Source organism: Pristiophorus japonicus, chromosome 2 (assembly GCF_044704955.1).
Source record: "Pristiophorus japonicus isolate sPriJap1 chromosome 2, sPriJap1.hap1, whole genome shotgun sequence".
NCBI classification, from domain to species: domain Eukaryota; kingdom Metazoa; phylum Chordata; class Chondrichthyes; family Pristiophoridae; genus Pristiophorus; species Pristiophorus japonicus.
Window position 1 is genome coordinate 252,669,739 of NC_091978.1, and position 21,868 is coordinate 252,691,606.

Here is a 21,868-nt window from a genome sequence, read left to right on the forward strand (position 1 = left end):
AGAGAGAGACTGGGGAGGGAGGGAGGGGGGAAGAGAGAGACTGGGGAGGGAGGGAGGGGGGGAGAGAGAGAGACTGGGGAGGGAGGGAGGGGGGGGGAGAGAGAGAGACTGGGGAGGGAGGGGGGAGAGAGAGAGACTGGGAGGGAGGGAGGGGCGGAGAGAGAGAGACTGGGGAGGGAGGGAGGGGCGGAGAGAGAGAGACTGGGGAGGGAGGGGGGGAGAGAGAGAGACTGGGGAGGGAGGGAGGGGGGGGGAGAGAGAGAGACTGGGGAGGGAGGGAGGGGGGAGAGAGAGAGATTGGGGAGGGAGGGGAGGGGAGAGAGAGAGACTGGGGAGGGAGTGGGGGGGGAGAGAGAGAGAGACTGGGGAGGGAGTGGTGGGGGGAGAGAGAGAGACTGGGGAGGGAGTGGGGGGGGAGAGAGAGAGACTGGGGAGGGAGTGGGGGGGGGAGAGAGAGAGACTGGGGAGGGAGGGAGGGGGGGAGCCAGAGAGACTGGGGATGGAGGGAGGGGGGGGAGAGAGACTGGGGAGGGAGGGAGGGAGGGAGGGGGGGGAGAGAGAGAGACTGGGGAGGGAGGGGGGGAGAGAGAGAGACTGGGGAGGGAGGGAGGGGGGAGAGAGAGAGACTGGGAGGGAGGGAGGGGGGGAGAGAGAGAGACGGGGAGGGGGGGAGAGAGAGAGACTGGGGAGGGAGGGAGGGGGGGGAAGAGAGAGAGACTGGGGAGGGAGGGAGGGGGGGAAGAGAGAGAGACTGGGGAGGGAGGGAGGGGGGAGAGAGAGAGACTGGGGAGAGAGAGAGAGACTGGGGAGGGAGGGAGTGGGGGAGAGAGAGAGACTGGGGAGAGAGGGAGGGGGGGAGAGAGAGAGACTGGGGAGGGAGGGAGGGGGGGAGAGAGAGAGACTGGGGAGGGAGAGAGAGAGACTGCGGAGGGAGGGAGGGAGGGAGAGAGACTGCGGAGGGAGGGAGGGAGAGAGACTGGGGAGGGAGGGAGAGAGACTGGGGAGGGAGGGAGGGAGAGAGACTGGGTGGGGAGGGAGAGAGAGAGAGAGACTGGGGAGGGAGAGAGAGACTGGGGAGGGAGGGAGGGAGAGAGAGACTGGGGAGGGAGGGAGGGAGGGAGAGAGAGACTGGGGAGGGAGGGAGGGAGAGAGAGACTGGGGAGGGAGGGAGGGAGAGAGAGACTGGGGAGGGAGGGAGGGAGAGAGAGACTGGGGAGGGAGGGAGGGAGAGAGAGACTGGGGAGGGAGGGAGAGAGAGAGACTGGGGAGGGAGAGAGAGAGGGAGAGAGGGAGACTGGGGAGGGAGAGCGAGGGGGAGACTGGGGAGGGAGAGAGAGGGGGAGACTAGGGAGGGAGGGAGAGGGGAAGACTGGGGAGAGGGGGAGACTGGGGAGGGACGGAGAGGGGGAAACTGGGGAGGGAGAGAGAGAGACACTGGGGAGGGAGGCGGGGCAGAGAGAGACTGGGGAGGGAGGGAGAGAGAGAGAGAGACTGGGAGGGAGAGAGAGAGAGACTGTGGAGGGAGATGGAGAGACTGGCGAGGACAAGGAATGAGAGAGACTGGGAAGGGGGAGGGAGGGAGAGACTGGGGAGGGAGGGAGAGACTGGGGAGGGAGGGAGAGACTGGGGAGGGGGATGGAGAGAGAGACTGGGGAGGAAGAAAGACAGAGAGACTGGGGAGGGAGAGAGAGAGACCGGGAAGAGAGTGTATGAGAGAGAGGAAGACTGGGGAGGGTTTAAGCGAGAGTAACTGGGGAGAGAGATAGAGCTGGAGTGACTCGGGGGAGAGAGCGATTTGGGTGAGAGAGAGACTGGGGAGGGAGAGAGAGAGACTGGGAGGGTGAGAGAGAGAGAGAGACTGGAGGGAGAGAGTGAGAGACTAGAAATGGAGGGAAAGCGCGAGAGGGTGTGACTGGGGGCGGGGTGGAGGGGTGGGGGTGGATGGAGAGGGGATTGGATGGGAGAGAGAGTAGTAACTCGGGGAAGACGGATCATGTTCTTTCGACCCCACCCCGTTTACACCCATGCCATGTTCTCGCTCTCCTCTTCCTGTACCTGGTTGATTTCTCGGAAAGCTCGGCACATGTGTGACAAGTGACATCACTGGAGTGAATGAAACCCAGAAGTCATGACACTGTCACTATTCACTGCATACCCAACAAACTTGTTAACAATCCTTGACACACACACTGCCCCATCTATGGCATGGGTGGGGTGGGGCGGGGCGGGAGCGGTGGGTTAAGGTCAGAAACTTGGGCTGGAATGGGCCAGGAACTTGGGCTATGATGTGGCATGAACATGGGCTTTGCTGGGCTTCACTCGGTCTATGCAGCAGAGCTGGTTTCTGGTCGTCTTGGGTAATCCTTGCCACTGGACCAAGCTCGTGTGGTGGCTGGTGTGCAACGGCCACCCCACGTTAAAAAAATTCACGCACAGGCATCTTCCACCCTTCAGGATGCAGTTCATTGAAACACCTGTGAACTCGTCCTTTTTTAAATGAGGTTGAAAATGGTACCTGTGGAGGCGTAGCACCATAACAAATTAATGCCTAAGGAAAGGATGGGTAGCTTTGACATAGGTTGCCGACTCTGGTTGGAGGCATTCCTGAAGATTTGATTACATGGTATTCTGACCATGTGCCACCTGCTTACGTGACATCTGCAAATTGTTACTGCATTTACCTTAAAGGTTGGCTCCCCTGTAGTTGAAGATCTTTGCTCTTGGTTTTGCGCCAGTAGCTGTTGTGCAAGAGGTTCCGAGAACCGAAACCGAGGGCTTTGAGGGAAACCAAGGGTGGGAAAGAGGGGAAACTGATTGTCGAGGAAGGACTTGCAGAGGAGGAACTAGAAACATAGAAGCATAGAAAATAGGTGCAGGAATAGGCCTTTCGGCCCTTCAAGCCTGCACCACCATTCAATATGATCATGGCTGATCATGCAACTTCAGTACCCCACTCCTGCCTTCTCTCCATTCCCCCTGATCCCCTTAGTCATAAGAGCCACATCTAATTCCCTCTTGAGTATATCCAACGAACTGGAGTCAACAACTTCCTGTGGTAGAGAATTCCACAGGTTCACTGGGTGAAAAAGTTTCTCCTCATCTCGGTCCTATATGGCTTACCACTTATCGTTCGACTGTGACCCCTGGTTCTGGACTTCCCCAACATAGTGAACATTCTTCCTGCATCTAACCTGTCCAGTCGCATCATAATTTTATATGTTTCTATGAGATCCCCTCTCATTCTTCTAAATTCCAGTGAGTATAAGCCTAGCTGATCCAGTCTTTCTTCATATGTCAGTCCTGCCATCCCGGGAATTAGTCTGGTGAACCTTCGCTGCACTCCCTCAATAGCAAGCACGTCCTTCCTCAGATTAGGAGACCAAAACTGCACACAATACTCAAGGTGTGGTCTCACCAGGACGCTGTACAACTGCAGTAAGGTCTCCCTGCTCCTATACTCAAATCCTCCCGCTATGAAGGCCAACATGCCATTTGCTTTCTTTACTGCCTGCTGTACATGCATGCCTACCATCAGTGACTGATGTACCATGACACCCAGGTCTCGTTGCACCTCCCCTTTTACTAATCTGTCACCATTCAGATAATCTGCCTTCTTGTTTTTGCCACCAAAGTGGATAACCTCACATTTATCCACATTATACTGTATCTGCCATGCATTTGCCCATTCACCTAACCTGTCCAAGTCACCCTGCAGCCTCTTGGCATCCTCCTCACAGCTCACACTGCCACCCAGCTTAGCGTCATCTGGAAACTTGGAGATATTACATTCAATTCCTTCGTCCAAATCATTAATGTATATTGTTAATAGCTAGGATCCCAGCACTGAACCTTGCGGCACCCCACTAGTCACTGCCTGCCATTCTGAAAAGGACCCATTTATTCCCACTCTTTGCTTCCAGTCTGCCAACCAGTTCTCTATCCACGTCAATACATTACCCCCAATACCATGTGCCTTAATTTTGCACAATGAGCTCTTGTGTGGGACCTTGTCAAAAGCCTTTTGAAAGTCCAAATTCACCACATCCACTGGTACTCCCTTATCCACTCTACTAGTTACATCCTCAAAAAAGATTTGTCAAGCATGATTTCCCTTTCATAAATCCATGATGACTTGGACCGATCCTGTCACTGCTTTCCAAATGCGCTACTATTACATCTTTAATAATTGATTCCAGCATTTTCCCCACTACTGATGTCAGGCTAATCGGTCTATAATTCCCTGTTTTCTCTCTCCCTTTTTTAAAAAGTGGGGTTACATTAGCTACCCTCCAATCCATATGTACTGATCCAGAGTCCATGGAATTTTGGAAAATGATCACCAATGCATCCACTATTTCTAGGGCCACTTCCTTAAGTACTCTGGGATGCAGACTATCAGGCCCTGGGGATTTATCAGCCTTCAGTCCCATCAATTTCCCTAACACCAGGTGGGAGGAACTTTGATTCCACCAGTAACTAATGGTAAATTACGAAATAATAGTAACACTGGTAACACTCCGATTCCCCTCATAATCTACAGTAATAAAATGGGGCAGAATTTGTGATCGGTATGACGGCATACTGTGAGTACGCCATCATACCGCTTTTGAAATGGACAGCAAGTTCGGGATCCCAAACTTGCAATCTGTCAAGTTCTGACTTGACCGATCATCTGCTTCAACATTGAAATCCTAATTGCTGGCGCAGAATTAGGCTAATTGCCCACCAACTGCCCAGCGATTATGTATGAAAATTTTATGGCTGGTGAAAACTGGCGCAGTAGCCTGTTTGTGCAGCGTAAGGGGATACCTCCTGACAAATCCAAGTATATATTTAATTTTAAAAGCTTAAACTACAAGCCAGTCTTTCAAACTTACCGTCCGGTGTGTGGTGCTCTGAATGAGGCTGTTATCTTTGAGATTCTGCGGCTGGAAATGGAAGCATTTACATATGACCCACAGGATTATTACAGTTAATTTATTATCCACTGAAAGTATTTATTGTCCATGAAAAGTGAAGAACTGTCTTCCAATAGATTTTTGAAGAAAGCATTATTCTCTGGTTTCTAAAATGTAATATTTGCTGGAGGAAAAAGAATGAAAATATAGATGACTTAAAAAATAACTGCATTCTGCACACACCCAGACCCCAAAATCTTAAGGAGCGACCTTTTGTTTGTTGATTGGAGCACCGACCCACATGATCCCAGGTATGTTTATGTATATGGTTTGCCCCTGGGATCCGTGGGCCGCTACGCTGCCCTTTACTCCGCAACGTCTGACAGCAAATTCACTGAGGAGGGTTCCCAGCAGGTAAGTGCGCACTCGTTTTGGATGCCGGCAGCGTAATCCTTAGTTATGTCACCAACTGCAAAATCCGGGTCAATAACTCACAGCTAATCTATATGTAACAGGTAGTAATAGGTGTAACACCCCAATATCCTACATGTAATTAGTAATAAAACCAGTAACTGCTGATATTCACCCTGTAACTACAGCCAGAATCCTCCTGCATTGTACAAGGTACGGTCAGGCACCACAGTCTATGCCACTTTTAACAGACATCATCTCCCTCCCTATTTCCTTGGGCTCTGGTTTGGACTCTGACTCCATGTGAAGGTGACGACTCTGAACTGGAAACCTCAGTCAGAGCCGAACTATACTTGGACTTCACATGTCAAAACCAGCTGGTAGAAACTGACCTGAACCAAACGGAAAGGTCGCACAAACGGCAGTGGGTTTGGTTTTTGGCCCATTTCTTACAGGGCACATTGTCCCAAATTCATTTCAGCACCAACATTTTGAAAACAATCCCCGCGCTCGGACTCAATAAAGCAGAATTTTCATTGCATGCTCTCCTCCAGTAAAGTAAAATACCTCCCACCCACAATTGCTCATTGAGCAACTAATCAATACAGATCATGGGGCTTCCACATTGCATCCTCAGTCTGTGCTACTGTGCTACAATTGATGTTAGTGCCTCCAGATTAGGGAGGCGAAAAAGCTAATCTAAACGAACCTGCTGCTCCCCCGCACTGCCCCCCCCCCCCCTTTGCCGGCAAGCAACTCAGTCTTTCTGATCTCCCTGCATCTTCCTCTCTCTTTCTCTCTCATTCCCTTTGCCCCACCCCGATCTTTATGATCCCGCCCTCCTCTCTGTTCCCTAGCTGCAGCCTGGTGCCGAAGCCTACCTGCCCGACAGACAGCCAGCCTCTCAATCTAGTTTGCTGCGGCCAGGTAACTGAGACAAAAATACGAATCGGTTCCTGCCATTAAAGGACCTGAGGGAAACCCGTTCTTCCCCCGAATACAAAATTGCCCTCCACACCTGTGTAAATATCAGGATCATTAACTTTCTCTCTCCACAATTCCTGCCTGACCTAAGTATTTCCAGCATTTTCTGTTTTCATTCCACTATTTCTTTATTGCCTTTCTGCAAATAATAAATATGACTCATTACAAATATTTAATTATTAAGGTGGAAATGTGTTACTTGCTGTGTACAGAATCACAAAAGGTTAGTATGCAGGTACAACAAGTGATCAGGAAGGCCAATGGAATCTTGGCCTTTATTGCAAACGGGATAGAGTATAAATGCCGGGAAGTCTTGCTACATTTGTACAGGGTATTGGTGAGGCCACACCTGGAATAATGCGTGCAGTTTTGGTTTCCATATTTACGAAAGGATATACTTGCTTTGGAGGCAGTTCAGAGAAGGTTCACGAGCTTGATTCTGGAGATGAGGGGGTTAACTTATGAGGAAAGGTTGAGTAGGTTGGACCCTCTACTCATTGGAATTCAGAAGAATGAGAGGTGATCTTATCGAAATGTATAAGATTATGAGGGGGCTTGACAAGGTGGATGCAGAGAGGATGTTTCCACTGATAGGGAAGACTAGAATTAGAGGGCATAATCTTAGAATAAGGGGCCACCCATTTAAAACTGAGATGAGGAGAAATTTTTCTTCTCAGAGGGTTGTGGATCTGTGGAAGCTGGGACATTGAATAAATTTAAGACAGAAATAGCCAGTTTCTTAAACGATAAGGGGATAAGGGGTTATGGAGAGTGGGCAGGGAAGTGGAGCTGAGTTCATGATCAGATCAGCCATGATCGTATTAAATGGTGGAGCAGGCTCGAGGGGCCGTATGGCCTACTCCTGCTCCTATTTCTTATGTTCTTATACTTCACACCTTAGAGTACACTGCTACCAAAAAAACTTGCTGTCAATGGTAAGTATATTTGTATAGACAGTAACTTAGTTGAATCGACAATTAATAGTAGATACCTTTGGCAGTATTATACTTGATGTTTTTACATTTGTTTTATAAATACTAATACAGGTATCTAAATTTGTATAGAATATTTTTTATATGGGATACACAATAGTTACTATATAGTTTCAAATATCAACATATAGGTATTTTTGAATGTATATTTTTTTTCTTTTTCAGTCCGGCTCCATGACAGCATATCAGAGGAAGGGTTCCATTACCTAGTGTTTGATCTGTAAGTATTTTTCCATTTTGTTCAGCTTTTATAATTCCTTCACTATTACAGCCCAGTAAAATCAATCTGTTTGTATTGATGGATTTTTACTGGCTCCATAGCTGCTCCTGATTTTAGTTTTTATTTTGAAGAATGATTTCAGCAGCCGGTTTTAAGCATTGTAATATTATTTGTGGTTAATAGAAGTTAGTGTGGAAGAGCTCATCCTAAAAGTTATGGTGCCCGGTATTCAAAAACCTGGTTGTTTACTTTTACAGTAGCACCCACAGTTGTATGCAGACGTCAAGCAAACAAATGCCCATTCTTCCTGTAAATGAACATAGTATATAATACATATGATTGATCCAACAGGCATAAGGTATGGCATAACATTTTATTAGATGCTAGATATCTAACTAATTGGTACATTCTCATACCATCTTGCTATATATTCGCAGTTTCAAAACTGGTAAGGGATTAAAAATTGAGTATATTAGCCATGGTGTTGCACATGGGGAGCCAAGGCTAAGTATAGTTTTCAGTTGCAACAAAAGGATAATTGGACCAGGGCATACAGACATAATTCAGTTACACTTTTAAAGTCATATATTTTGTTCTTTTACATATTTCAATTAAAAATTCCTATGTCCACATGTTCCTATGTCATCCTGTAATTACATCCTCCTGCCAGCTCCTCTACTAGCGGGTGAGTGAGGGGAATGGTGGGGAGGGAGGGAGGGGGGGTAGTTGGGGAAGGAGGAATGGGGGGAGGGAGGGTGGCGGTGGGGGCGGGGGGTGTGGGGAGGGGGCGGGGGGAGAGGTGTGAATGCATCACAACCAATTTACATAGGCATTTTCATCATAAACATGGGCATAAGAATTTATCATGGAAAAGTTGACAGTGCATGCAGACGCAACGATTGTTGTGGTTTTGCAAACATGGTAAGTTATGTTCTCGCTGCAGCCCAAGTGAAAACGTTAATGAAGTCATTAAAATGCACAAAAAACAGTTTAATAGATATATTTAATTATTATTTTGAAATATAATCTTTTTATTTTTATTTTGTTGAAAGGTTTATTTAGTTGATTAGAAATTTTCATTACTGTGGGAAAAAACGACAGATGGAAACTTTTTTTTTTCAGAAAAAGCATTTTGAACAAACTGTAGGAATGCAGTTGGCAGACTGCACAGTAAGACCGACATAAACAAAACCCGGAATAAATGTAAACTTGGGAATCTATAATAAAGAAAGATGCATTCATACAGCATCTTTCGCGACCTCAGGATACCCCAAAATGCTTTACAGCCAGTGAAGTGCTTTTTTTTGAAGTGTAGTCTCTGTTGCAATGTTGGAAATTTGCGCAAAGCAAGGTCCCACAAACAGCAATGAGCAATAATCTGTTTTAGTGGTGTTGAACGAGAGGTAAATATTGTCCAGGACACCAGGGGAGAACTCCCCCAGAACAAGTTGATATAAAGTCAACACATAAAAATGTGACAACGGGAAGTCAAGTGGTGCAGACAGGAAATGTGCAAGATCCTCTTCATAGGAGACAAATCAAGCCTCAAAACTGATTAGCATTACATTCGCTTAGCATTGATGTAAGGCTGAAACTTCACAATTGGACTGAACTTGTAGTGTAATTGCATCAGTAGTGCCCTGACATAATTGCAAAATCCCGTTACTGTGACCAAGCTGGCATTGCATTTCAATGCTATCAATATTGCTGTTTGAAACATACTGCCTCTGCCCAGGTATTTACCTTTATAATCAGAATGTATCCCATACCACCAGCTTGTTTCCCAGCAAGTAGTGAACATTGCATAGCAGCCCAGGCACATGCTGATTCACTGGCATCATAGAGTACAAGTCCCCATGCCACCATGAATTGGATTTTTTGCTATTTTTAATTAGGTAATTCGATATTACTAAAGGAAAAAATGTCGGTCAGAGAAAGTCGAATCCCTCACAGGACACTGATTTACCATTTGACATGTTGTCTGTCGCTATTGTGTAGGACAGTATAACAATATCCAGACAGACCCCTAAATTGATGTCCTGTTGGAGTTTAGCTTCTCAGCAGTTGGTAAGCTTAAAAAGTAAAGCAGGTATGATCCTACAGGCATTTCTCTACCTGTGCTCAAATTTCAGTACGCATTTAGTTTCTGCTAAGATGATTTATCGAGTACTGCACAAGTCATTTGGCAGCCAAGTCCTATTTCACTGGAGGCTGAGTTATTTACCCCCAAAAATAGCACCCTCAAAAAAAAAAAACATGAATCCGCTGAGACTGAAACTGGACAATAAATTATCAGGATGTTATCCTTGGGAATATTCCATATGGGTTAATGCCAGTTTTCTTTGGTTTCTTCCATAAAAGACCATGGCCTAGAAATTTGATTAGGCCCGAAACCTGCCGGTAATAGCCCCGGGTAAGACTAATGGCTGCCCGCAGAAAAAGCGCAGACAGCACTGGTATTTTGGTAAGCAGTCACTCTGTTGTGAAATGCGCTCTTTCCGGCACTAACCTCAGCAGGAGGACGAAGGTCACGTTTGAAGGCTTGATGCAGTGTTCTCGGGCAGTGTGCTATGTCGGATCATTTGGTGACAGCTCCTGGGTTTTGCAATTGAGTCCACTGATGGCCCTTGTAGGATATTGTGCATTGGGGCAGATGATGAGGCATTTGTTTGTCTATGGCTCCCCTCTTAATTTCACGGACATTTCTCTGGGTCGTGTGTGAGATCCATACATGAGTGCAAGACTGCCTGGTACTCCCACCTTCGCTGGTTGCCATAGCTCCACAGATCTTTCACCCACATGGCTGCTGTGTGGCGTTTATGCTCCACCATGGTGCTGGAGGGGGATGGAGATGCACCCTCTTGCAGCAAGCAGTGACGGTGTTCTCACCTGTGTAAAACATAGGGTATTCACTCCCTGTTGACTGGCTCTTAAAGCAGAGGCTCATATCTGGTGGGAGTGTGACTGGAACCACCATGTAAGAATAGCACAGATATCCTTAAACCATAGCATGAGGCATCAATGGAAATAAATTAAAAATAAAAGGGAGAACATGAACTCTTGGTCAGAAGTTTACTGGTGTAAATGGTCCAGAAGAGAGTTCAGTAAATTTTTTAACAGCAGCAGACTTTTGAAGAGCTCTTGGTGAGAATATGCTGTCAAACTTTTTCAAAGCAAACTTCCAAGTTTTGCATATCGTTTTATCAGTTCCTAAACTAGAAAACCCCAATGTATAAAATGTAAGGAAATGCAGCTTTGATTTTGCCTAATATTATTACAACTGTAGTGCAGTACAGTTTATTTTAAAAGTATTTATCTCCTATACTGTTTGACTGACTGGATTTGGTGGTGGGGGGGGGGGGAGGTAGATTTAGTGCATCTCATTGGGAGCAGTTTTCACTCCAGTTACATAGTCTGAGCTCTCCATAGTTAAGTTATTTCAGCAGCTGTTTACTGTAGGCGTTCCATCTCACCGCCGCTTTCTCCTGCCTCTCCGACCGCCAGGCGACCCATTGGAAGCAGGCGGAAATGATGCGGCCGCCATTTTTCTTGATCAAAATGGGCCTTAACGGCTAGCGTTAGCACTTCCAATTTCTCGTTCCGTGATTGTTTTGTACCATAGTCAAGATAATAGTACCCTGTTGCAGTGATTTTTCATCTTTTCATTTGATGTTTGCACTGTTTGAGTAGAATTTGGAATTATTTCAGTGATGAAGGAAATGAGTTTTAGACATTCCTGTTTGGTATTGAGTACTGGTAAATGTGGGTGAAATCCAGTGCCTTGGCAGATGTTGCACTTGGTGGACAGAATTAACATCCCCAAACGTAGGTCTAGTGGGAAGGAGGAACTGAAGAAAATCCTTATTAGGTGGGAAATTGTGTTCGGGAAATTAATGGGATTGAAGGCCGATAAATCTCCGGCGCCTGATGGTCTGCATCCCAGAGTACTTAAGGAAGTAGCCCTAGAAATAGTGGATGCATTGGTGATCATTTTCCAATAGTCTATCGACTCTGGATCAGTTCCTATAGACTGGAGGGTAGCTAATGTAACACCACTTTTTAAGAAAGGAGGGAGAGAGAAAACAGGTAATTATAGTCCGGTTAGCCTGACATCGATAGTGGGGAAAATGTTGGAATCAATTATTAAAGATGAAATAGCAGCACATTTGGAAAGCAGTGACGGGATCGATCCAAGTCAGCATGGATTTATGAAAGGGAAATCATGCTTGACAAATCTTCTGGAATTTTTTGAGGATGTAATTGGTAGAGTGGACAAGGGAGAACCAGTGTATGTGGTGTGTTTGGACTTTCAAAAGTCTTTTGACAAGGTCCCACACAAGAGATTGGTGTGCAGAATTAAAGCACATGGTATTGGGGGTAGTGTACTTATGTGGATAGAGAACTGGTTGGCAGACAGGAAGCAGAGAGTTGGGATAAACGGGTCCTTTTCCGAATGGCAGGCAGTGACTAGTGGGGTGCCACAGAGCTCAGTACTGGGACCCCAGCTATTTACAATATACATTAATGATTTGGATGAGAGAATTGAGTGTAATATCTCCAAGTTTGCAGATGACACTAAGCTGGGTGACGGTGTGAGCTGTGAGGAGGACTCTAAAAGGCTGCAGGGTGACTTGGACAGGTTAGGTGAGTGGGCAAATGCGCAGATGCAGTATAATGTGGATAAATGTGAGGTTATCCACTTTGGGGGCAAAAACACGAAGGCAGAATATTATTTGAATGGCGGCAGATTAGGAAAAGGGGAGGTGCAACGAGACCTGGGTGTCATGGTACATCAGTCATTGAAAGTTGGCATGCAGGTACAGCAGGCGGTAAAGAAGGCAAATGGTATGTTGGCTTTCATAGCTAGGGGATTTGAGTATAGGAGCAGGGAGGTCTTACTGCAGTTGTACAGGGCCTTGGTGAGGCCTCACCTGGAATATTGTGTTCAGTTTTGGTCTCCTAGTCTGAGGAAGGACACTCTTGCTATTGAGGGAGTGCAGCGAAGGTTCACCAGACTGATTCCCGGGATGGCAGGACTGACATATGAGGAGAGACTGGATCGACTCGGCACTATTCACTGGAGTTTAGAAGGATGAAAGGGGATCTCATAGAAACATATAAAATTCTGACAGGACTGGACAGGTTCAATGCGGGAAGAATGTTCCCGATGATGAGGAAGTCCAGAACCAGGGGACATAATCTAAGGATAATGGAAGGGGTAAGCCAATGAGGACTGAGATGAGGAGAAACTTCTTCACGCAGAGAGTTGTTAACCTGTGGAATTTCCCACTGCAAAGAGTTGTTGATGCCAGTTCATTGGATATATTCAAGAAGGAGTTAGATATGGCCCATACGACTAAAGGGATCGAGAGAAAGCGGGAAAGGGGTACTGAGGTGAATGATCAGCCAAGATCTTACTGAATGGTGGTGCAGGCTCGAAGGGCCGAATGGCCTACTCCTGCACCTATTTTCTATACGTTTCTATGTTTGTCAATAAGAATGTGTATGGAGTTCGGTTTAAACCAAGTATGAAATATTGCACCGGTAACCGCAGTTCCGCCACTGAGGCAGTTGTCTACTTCTTAAAACCAAAGCTGAATGGTGGAGATATTGAATATTTTGCATTATTTTCCTCCTTATCTTTGGGGATCAGAAAACATTTATGCAACTCTCTGCCATACGAGATTAATTTGATTTAGTAGAGTCTATGATGGGGTTGATTATAAATGATATGTGAAAATGGAGGGCTTGACGCCCACAGGTTTCCATGCTTATATTGGGTTATTATTTCTTTTCATGATAGGTATATTTTTGAATGTTCTTGAATATTTGGGTGTAAGATTGTACACACCATGTACCCAAATTTACAATATACCTGAAAATCACCCCATGTGTTTCTGAGATTTCCCTGCTGACAACAGAAACTCAAATTCTATTGCTATTGCTGGATCATTTCTAGAAATTGCTTTTAATAACAAAGCGTCTTGTCATTTAAAAAGGAGAACACAGCTTATTTTTTCCAGTGAAATGTTTGGTTTCTTTTCACTTATGTGTTCAAGTCTTGCATATAATATTAAGTTCTTGTAAGTGTAACATTCGCTTTCTACAACACTTTCCTGTCATGCTATTTCCACCATGCCGGTCTAGCTCTTTTCTGGAATGTTTAAGCTTCCTGGGACTGAAAATATGCCCTTCTGATGCACTCCTGCTGTAACTCCACTGGGCCTTGTAAGAGACTGAGCCTTTGCCTGCGCCTTATAAACTCAATGGTGTTGCAGAGGCTCCGACACCTCAAGCCTATCAGGAACCCGCTGCATCATTGGTGCTGATATGTATCAGGCCATTGATTGGCTGCAGAGCTGTATCATGGCTTGAAGCCCTGAAGAGGAGGCAATTTTAAAATATTTTGGCCCTTTTACAGAAGTGGCGGGGCGGGGGGTGGGGAGGCTGGGGGCAAGGCAGGCATCTTGGCCTTTATTGCAAAGGGGATGGAGTATAAAAGCAGGGAAGTCTTGCTATAGCGATACAGGGTATTGGTGAGGCCACACGTGGAATACTGCGTACAGTTTTGGTTCCATATTTACGAAAGGATATATTTGCTTTGGAGGCAGTTCAGAGAAGGTTCAATAGGTTGATTCCGGTGATGAAAGGGTTGACTTATGAGGAAAGGTTGAGTAGGTTGGACCTCTACCCATTGGAATTCAGAAGAATGAGAGGTGATCTTACTGAAATGTATAAGATTATGAGGGGGCTTGACAAGGTGGATGCAGAGAGGATGTTTCCACTGATGGAGAATACTAGAACTAGAGGGCATGATCTTAGAATAAGGGGCAGCCCATTTAAAACTGAGATGAGGAGAAATTTCTTCTCTCAGAGGGTTGTAAATCTGTGGAATTCGCTGCCTCAGAGAGCTGTGGAAGCTGGGACATTAAGAAACTGTCTATTTCTGTCTTAAATTTATTCAAACGATAAGGGGTCATGGGGAGCGGGCAGGGAAGTGGAGCTGAGTCCATGATCAGATCAGCCATGATCTTATTGAATGGCGGAGCAGACTCAAGGGGCCGTATGGCCTAATCCTGCTTCCATTTTTTATGTTCTTATTATCCCTAATGCAGCAGACGCCTATCCTTTACATAGTAATTAAGGAAACTCAGCTGATCCTGGGAACTGTAGGGTGGGGTGGGGATGGGGGGAGGTCAGTGACAGGTCTCAAGTGGGCACATCCTCCCACTAATTTCAGGAAGAGCCCTCTCCTTCCTACCCACCCCCGCTACAGATTTTTGGACCCCTTACTTTTACCATTTCCTCTGACCCATTATTCCCAAGTAACTCATCCAGCTCTGCTGCTCCCAACTGCTAAGTTGCATCTCCCAGCTGCACAAGTCTGAGGCTTGTGAAGGGCTGAGCTCTCACCTGATCTGAACTTCTGACCTTCTTCAACACTGGTCACTACCCACTCCCAGCTCACTGTTCGAAACCTGCCTGCAACTGGCACCTTTTCTGCTCCTGACCCACCACTGCCCTTAGAAAGGAGCGTATTGTGGAGTTCTTGGTCATCACGTGGAAACCATCCTTCAGTTATTTCAATTATTTGCTTTTTAAATATGTATGTACTTTTCAAATACTAGACTAAAAGGGCCCAAATTTGGCCAGGAGTTGCTCCGTTTTTTTTTGGAGCAACTTGATTTTTCTTGAGTATCTTAAAAATCCCCATTCTGCACATTTAATTTGTGCCAGTGTAAGTGAGTTAGTTAGGATTTTTTTTAGTTTCGTTTTTTTTTTCAAAAGGGGGCGTTACCAGCCACCTACGCCTGTTTTGGCCATTTAAGTCAGTTTGGACAGCTAATAGTTGCTCCAAACTAACTTAGTCAGCGTATGTGGCCACTTGTGGCCGCACAGAAAACCCTTGTGGAGAGTTAAGAAATCAGCGCAGGTAAGCACATTCTAAAGCACAAAGCACAAGAATAAGCATTCAATAACAAATTAAAAATACAAGGAAGCTGAGAGGACCTGCACCTAGCACCAAGACTTACAAAGCACTAAACAAAGCACAAAAAGTAATAAGCAATTAATTAACAAATAAAAAATAGAAGGAACCCTGCACCTAAAGCACCAAGACCAAAGTAATAAGCAATCAATTAATCAATAACAAATAAAAAATAGAAGTCCTACCAAAACACGGCCCGGGAAGGCAGTGGTCCGCTGATGCGGGAGCCCATTCGGCCAGGAATAGGGGCAGCGCGCTTCGGCCCCTCCCACACAGCCTGCAGCACACACGCTCAGATTCTGGAGGTGAGGAGCTACTGCGCATGCGCGCACACTCTAGCGCGCATGTGCAGAGGTCCCGGCACTGTTTTCAGCACCGGGACTTGGCTCCACCACCGAATCCAGTTGCCATGCTACGCCACCATCGAGGAAAGGCTGGGGAGCAGCCAAATTCGGCTCAAAGATTTTTGCCGTCCTTGGAGTTCTACAAAAGTGACGCACCTCTGGTGAGTGCGCCAGAATTCTGTACTGGACAAATTTGGGCCCAAAGAAACTAAAGATCGCAGCTTATGTCTTGGAGGTTGACAATGAGTTATTTCTGACATTGCAACCAGGCACCAAAACCAGACTTCTTAATCCTCCTAGACTCCCTATCAACGCTTCCAGATCCCAGTACCTCCTTCCGATTAGCTCCAGGACTTTCTAATTTCTACTTAACCAGCACCTCTTTCCTAGTGCTACTTCATTCCTTAACAGTGCCGTGGCACCCTGGATCCCATTCCAGGTGCTCCCAGATCCAAATTCCACAATTATATATAGTTCCTGTCACTGGGAGCATTTGGAAGTGGAAGTAGATAGGGTGCTGGTGGAGATGCCCTCATCTTTCTCCCACACCCGAGACACCAAGCAATATTTCCACATCCTGGAGCCTCATCGAAGTACTCCTACATACCAACATCCTCCTTCCAACTAACCATTCCCAGTACTCCCAGACCAAAAGACTTTCATCTTTATACTTTTAGACCCCAGTTCTTCAATCCTCCAATAACGATTGCTCCCCTCTGTGTTAACAGACCTCAGGACAACCCACCCCTCCAATTTCCAGTACTACTTCATGCTTCCTACCTACTTAGAACATCTTAAGTAAAATCATCCTATATTTCCTTCTTTTAAAGATACAAGTAAGCCATAAAATTGACTATATACAGAAACAAAACAATAACAGTGAATGCCACTGACTTACAATTGCCATAAAAATAAGTATTAAAATTGTGCTAATGTGTGTCTCGAGTTATATTCTATTTAATGGCAATTTGAACTTCTGATCAATGAGCGTTCCTTTTCTATTGCTTGAATGGACAAAGATAAATGTGAAAATGTGATGTGTATAAGTTTTTGATTCTCTTCTACTAATACTTTATATTTATTAAATGTATTTTCAGATATTTTAATTCTTGAAGGGGCACAATTCTTGTGGATAATTATAATTATCGTTTGAGTTTAGAGAACAGAGACAAAATTATGTCAGACATCAGCTGAAATCTTTGTGGCCTATAATGACCATCAAACTTGAGTTGTGGTAAGGATGATAAATGTTGGCAATGATGCAAATGCATAAAGATATGGTATACATTGTGCTCAGCTCTCTAATTGAAGTGAAAGAACATTATTATGTAAAGGAGCCAGCACAGTTATGATAATAGTGGCTCAAAGAATTTGTGGGAGATGCTTAAAACTTACTCACTGATGCCCTCCAGCTCTGACCCCTGGGGGAGTTGCATAGAGTGTGTGGGCAAAAGCACCCACTGTGGATGTATCTCTAGCACCTGACTGCCCCTTGCATCAGGTAATTCTGACATCCGATGGCTTTTGAAGAGGGGGGATGATTGCTCAGGCCCTGCCCCAAAACCCAATGGAGTGTCCAGCTGCATTCTTAGACTGATTCCCTGGCCTGGTCTCCACTGTTGGGGTCCACTACTGCCCACCTTGAGGCTGCAATAGCTCTTTCCACTTGGCATAACAGTCTTCTTACTAAGTCAAGTCCTGAATGTGCCAGGGAAACGGGAATTGCTAGAGAAGGGAGTTTCCCTGCCCCTCTCTTTCCTCCACCCCCAAAACAATATTTTCCTTTTAAGGACAGGCAAAGGTTACAAGACAGATCAGAAAATTCCAATAACGACAAAGACCTGGTGCAAATGGATCCCTGCTCCATTACTAAGACTACCTACTTCCACCTCCGTAACATCACCCAACTCTGTCCCTGCTTCAGCTCACCTGCTGCTGATGCCCCCATCCATTCTTTTGTTAGCTCTAGACTTCACTATTTCAATGCTCTCCTGAGCAGCCTTTAATCTTCCATTCTGCACAGACTTGAGCTTATTGACAACTCTGCCTGTGTCCTAACTCGTACCAAGTCCGATTCACCCATCACCCCTGTGCTCGCTGACCTACATTTGCTCCTGGTTTGACAACACCTCGATTTCAAAAGTCTCATCCTTTTTCTAAAAAAAAATACTCCATGGCCTTACCCCTGCCTATCACTGTAACCTCCTCTGGCCTGACAGATCTCTGCACTCCTCCAATTCTGGCCTCTTGCGCATCCCCAAATTTAAATCACTCCACCATTGGCGGCCGTGCCTTCAGCTGCCTAGGTCCAAAGCTCTGTAATTCACTCCTAAACCTATCTGCACCTCTCTCTTTCCTCCTTCAAGACGCTCCTTATAACTTACCACTTTGACCAAGCTTGTGGTCATCTGTCCTAGTATCTCCTTATATGGATCAGTGTCAAATTTTTTTCTGATGCTGCTCCTGTGAACTGCCTTGTGATGTTTTACTATGTTAAAGGCATTATATAAATGCCAATTGTTGTTGTGTTTGTTGTTTTAGTCTTCCCAATGTTGAACTGAAGGAAATTGCAGCTCATCCAAGACTGGATGTCGGAAAAGCAATCTGACAACACAGAGCTAGTGGAGAGGTAGAGCTGGCTGTGTCATCAGTTTACTTATGGACCCTGACCCCATGTCTATGACTGATGTCATAAATGGGCAGGGTGTAAGTGAGGAAGAGGAGGGCGCCAATGGTGGATTATTGGGCGACTCCAGAAGTAATTGTGCAGGAAGGAAAGTCATTGGTGTGGATTCTCTGGTTATGATTGGATAGGTAAGAGTTCCAGAGAAGGCAGTTCCACTGAGCTGAACAACAGAGGAGAAACATTGGAGGAGGATGATATGTTCTCTCCGCAGCCTATGACATGGTAGATCAAAGACAAGGATGGATCGTGCACTATGATCACAGTCACAGATGTCATTTGTGACTTTAAGAACTGTTTCAGTACTGTGACAGGGATGGGAACCCAGTTGGACAAGTTCAAACAGAGTTATGGGAAAATTTAGTTTGGAGAGGGCATATGCGAGATAGAAGAGAAACCAGTGAAAGATGCGGGCTCAAGGCTGGGGCAGGGAGGTAGCCTGAGAGAGGTTTGGCTTGGTGGAGAAGGGGAAGGCTGGATTGCACTAGAGGCAGCCAAATATATGTTCTCCATCTTAGTGACAAAGAAGTCTGTGAAGTCCTTGCACTTGTTGTTGGAGGGGAGAGGCATTTAAGGAGACAATTGGTTGTGCAGAGTCCTGAACTAGTAAGCGATTTTTAGAAGAGGAGAGTGAGGCCCGATGGTGCTTGACATGGTCCAGGCAGATCTGATGATGAATGACTTAGCCAGTTGTGTGCCAGATATGCTCAGGTCTTGAGGGAGTGAAAATTGAATCCATACTGGGGGAATAATCTGGGTCGGAGAAAGTAAAGATTTTATTGGAGACAAAGGCATCAGGTTGACTGTTGCAGAGGTATTATGGCAAATAGAAGGCCCAAGGCTAGACATTTGGGACTTTTAAATTACAAGTGAGTTTGGAGAGAGTTTATTCCAGGGATGAACATAGAAGGAAATGGGGTAGGGGGATGTGGGTAGTGAGTGAAGATGGACTTGTTTGTGTTTAAGACCCTGGAAGTAGAGAGCTCATTTATGATGGCCAGGTTGAGTGAGTGGCTGTGAATATGGATAGGAGAATTTATTTGGTGGGAAGGTTATTTGTCTTAGAATGTTGCAAAGACTAGTAATAAGCCTGAGGATTGGGAGAGCTTTAGAAAAAAGCAGAGGATGACCAAAAAATTGATAAGAAGGGAGAAAATAGAATGAGAGTAAATTAGCAAGAAATATAAAAACAGATTGTAAGAGCTTCTACATGTATATAAAAAGGAAGAGAGTAGCAAAATTAAGTGTTGGTCCTTTAGAGGGTGAGACAGGAGAAATTATATTGGGGAAAAAGAAAATGGCAGAGATGTTAAACAAATATTTTGTATCAGTCTTCACAGTAGAAGACACAAAAAGCATACCAAAAATAGCGAGGAACCAATGGACTAATAAGAGTAAGGAACTTAAAGTAATTAATATCAGTAAAAAAAAATTATTTGAGAAACTATTGGGACTAAAAGCCAACAAATCCCCTGGACCTGATGGCCCACATCATAGGGTTCTAAAAGATAGCTGCATAGATAGTGGATGCATTGGTTGTGATCTTCCAAAATTCCCTAGATTCTGGAACAGTCCTAGTGGATTGGAAGGTAGGAAATGTAACTCCGCTACTCAAGAAGGGAGTGAGAGCGAAAACGGGGAACTGCAGGCCAGTTAGCCAGATTTCAGTTATCGGGCAAATGCTGGAATCCATTATCAAGGAAATAGTAATAGGGCACTTAGAAAATCATGATATGATTAGGTAGAGTCAACAGAGAAATCATGTTCACTAAATTTATTAGATTTTTTTGAGGATGTAACTAGCAGGGTAGATAAAAGGGGAACCAGTGGATGTAGTATATTTGGATTTCCAAAAGGCATTCAATAAGGTGCCACGTAAAAAGCTTACTACACAAAATAAGGGCTCATGGGGTTGGGGGTAATTTATTAGCATGGATTCAAGATTGGTAAACAAACAGAAAAGAGAGTAGGGATAAACAGGTAATTTTTTAGTTGGCAGGCTGTAAGTAGTGGGGTGCCACAAGGATCAGCGCTTAGGCCCCAGCTATTTACAATCTATATCAATGACTTAGATGAAGGGACCAAGTGAAATGTATCCAAATTTGCTGACAATACATGATATTGAATGGCGGAATAGGATCGAGGGGCCATATGGCCTACTCCTGCTTCTAATTCTTATGGTCCTGTATTATGTTCTTATATTAGTGGATGGGTTGAGTGGAATGGGAAGGAGATTGGTTACATTATCAGCCAGTAAGTGCACTGGACTGGAGGTTCACTGAGAGACGAGGATGGGAAAGTTGGTGTTCAAATAACCCCGCAAGAAGTAACATTAATGTTTGACCTCAGTTATACTGCACCATGTTAAAGCTAGACCTCTTAAGACCAATTGTAGCACCCTATTGATTAAGGATCAAACATGGACATGTCCTGGTCTTTATGGTTCAGCCATATACTAGCTAATTTTGCTGAACCATGGGGGGAGGACCATTCAGGCTAATTAATCTGAAAACCAAGTGATAGTTGTGATAGCGACTGTTTTGGGGCACATGTTCCTGGGAGTATTTCCTGCTGTGTTATGCTGATATATTTCCAAACAACGTTAATCTCAGATTCAGCTCCTCTCCCTTTTTGAAATATAATTTATCCAAATCCACAGTCTTTGAGGGAAGGAAGGAGGAATAAAGAAGCAAGCAAACCATTGTTGATATTGTAAGATAGCAAGACTGAAAATCCAATTATTAGGTAAATAGTCAAAGGGTGCCTGATGAATTGTTTCCCTCTTTCCTAAGACCTACAAATCTAAGACTTGAGTTAGAATTGATCATTTGCATCTAAGGTTTATATGATGTCTAAAGTAGAGAGTCTTTTAATGGCCTTGCATAATTGAATCCCAACTATTTTGCCAGTTACACAAGCCAAACAAATTACTGCAAAGTACACTACTGAGTGAAGTGCCCTCTTCCCCCGGGGAGAGTCCATTTCCTAGATACAAAGCTCAGGAAATTGTGGCGGAGATTCAGTTCACTGAAATTTCCAGGCTTCCCCTTGGAAGATAAGGGCCCTGAAATCCCGGTTCCTCCTTCTAGCGGGCATTCGACTCAATTCTAGAGAAAAGATGCACACTTACCTTTTGCTGCTGCACCCACCAGAGATCCCAGTCCTGAAGCCTCCTCTCCCTGAGCATCAGAGTGCGTGCATGTCTGGATGGACGTAAAACTGGAGCTGGAGTCATGTGGCACTGGGCAGCCAATCCAGGTAAAATATTTTCTCATTCATAATAATGGGGACTCCGTAATTAGGAATTCTCATTATTATGATTGAGAAACCCCTCCCAAACCAAAACACC

The 21,868-nt window shown here is 45.2% G+C and overlaps 1 protein-coding gene across 4 annotated transcripts in view; it reads left to right on the forward strand.

The window, feature by feature from the left end:
• The window catches only part of LOC139245448 (calcium/calmodulin-dependent protein kinase type II subunit delta), a 539,947-nt gene that overhangs the window by 277,356 nt on the left and 240,723 nt on the right, over window positions 1–21,868 (forward strand). For all 4 annotated transcript variants that reach the window (XM_070871166.1, XM_070871168.1, XM_070871167.1 and 1 more), the window contains exon 4: window positions 7,451–7,505. In XM_070871166.1, coding sequence (XP_070727267.1) covers window positions 7,451–7,505 — 55 coding nt within the window. The remainder of the gene's footprint in view (window positions 1–7,450; window positions 7,506–21,868) is intronic.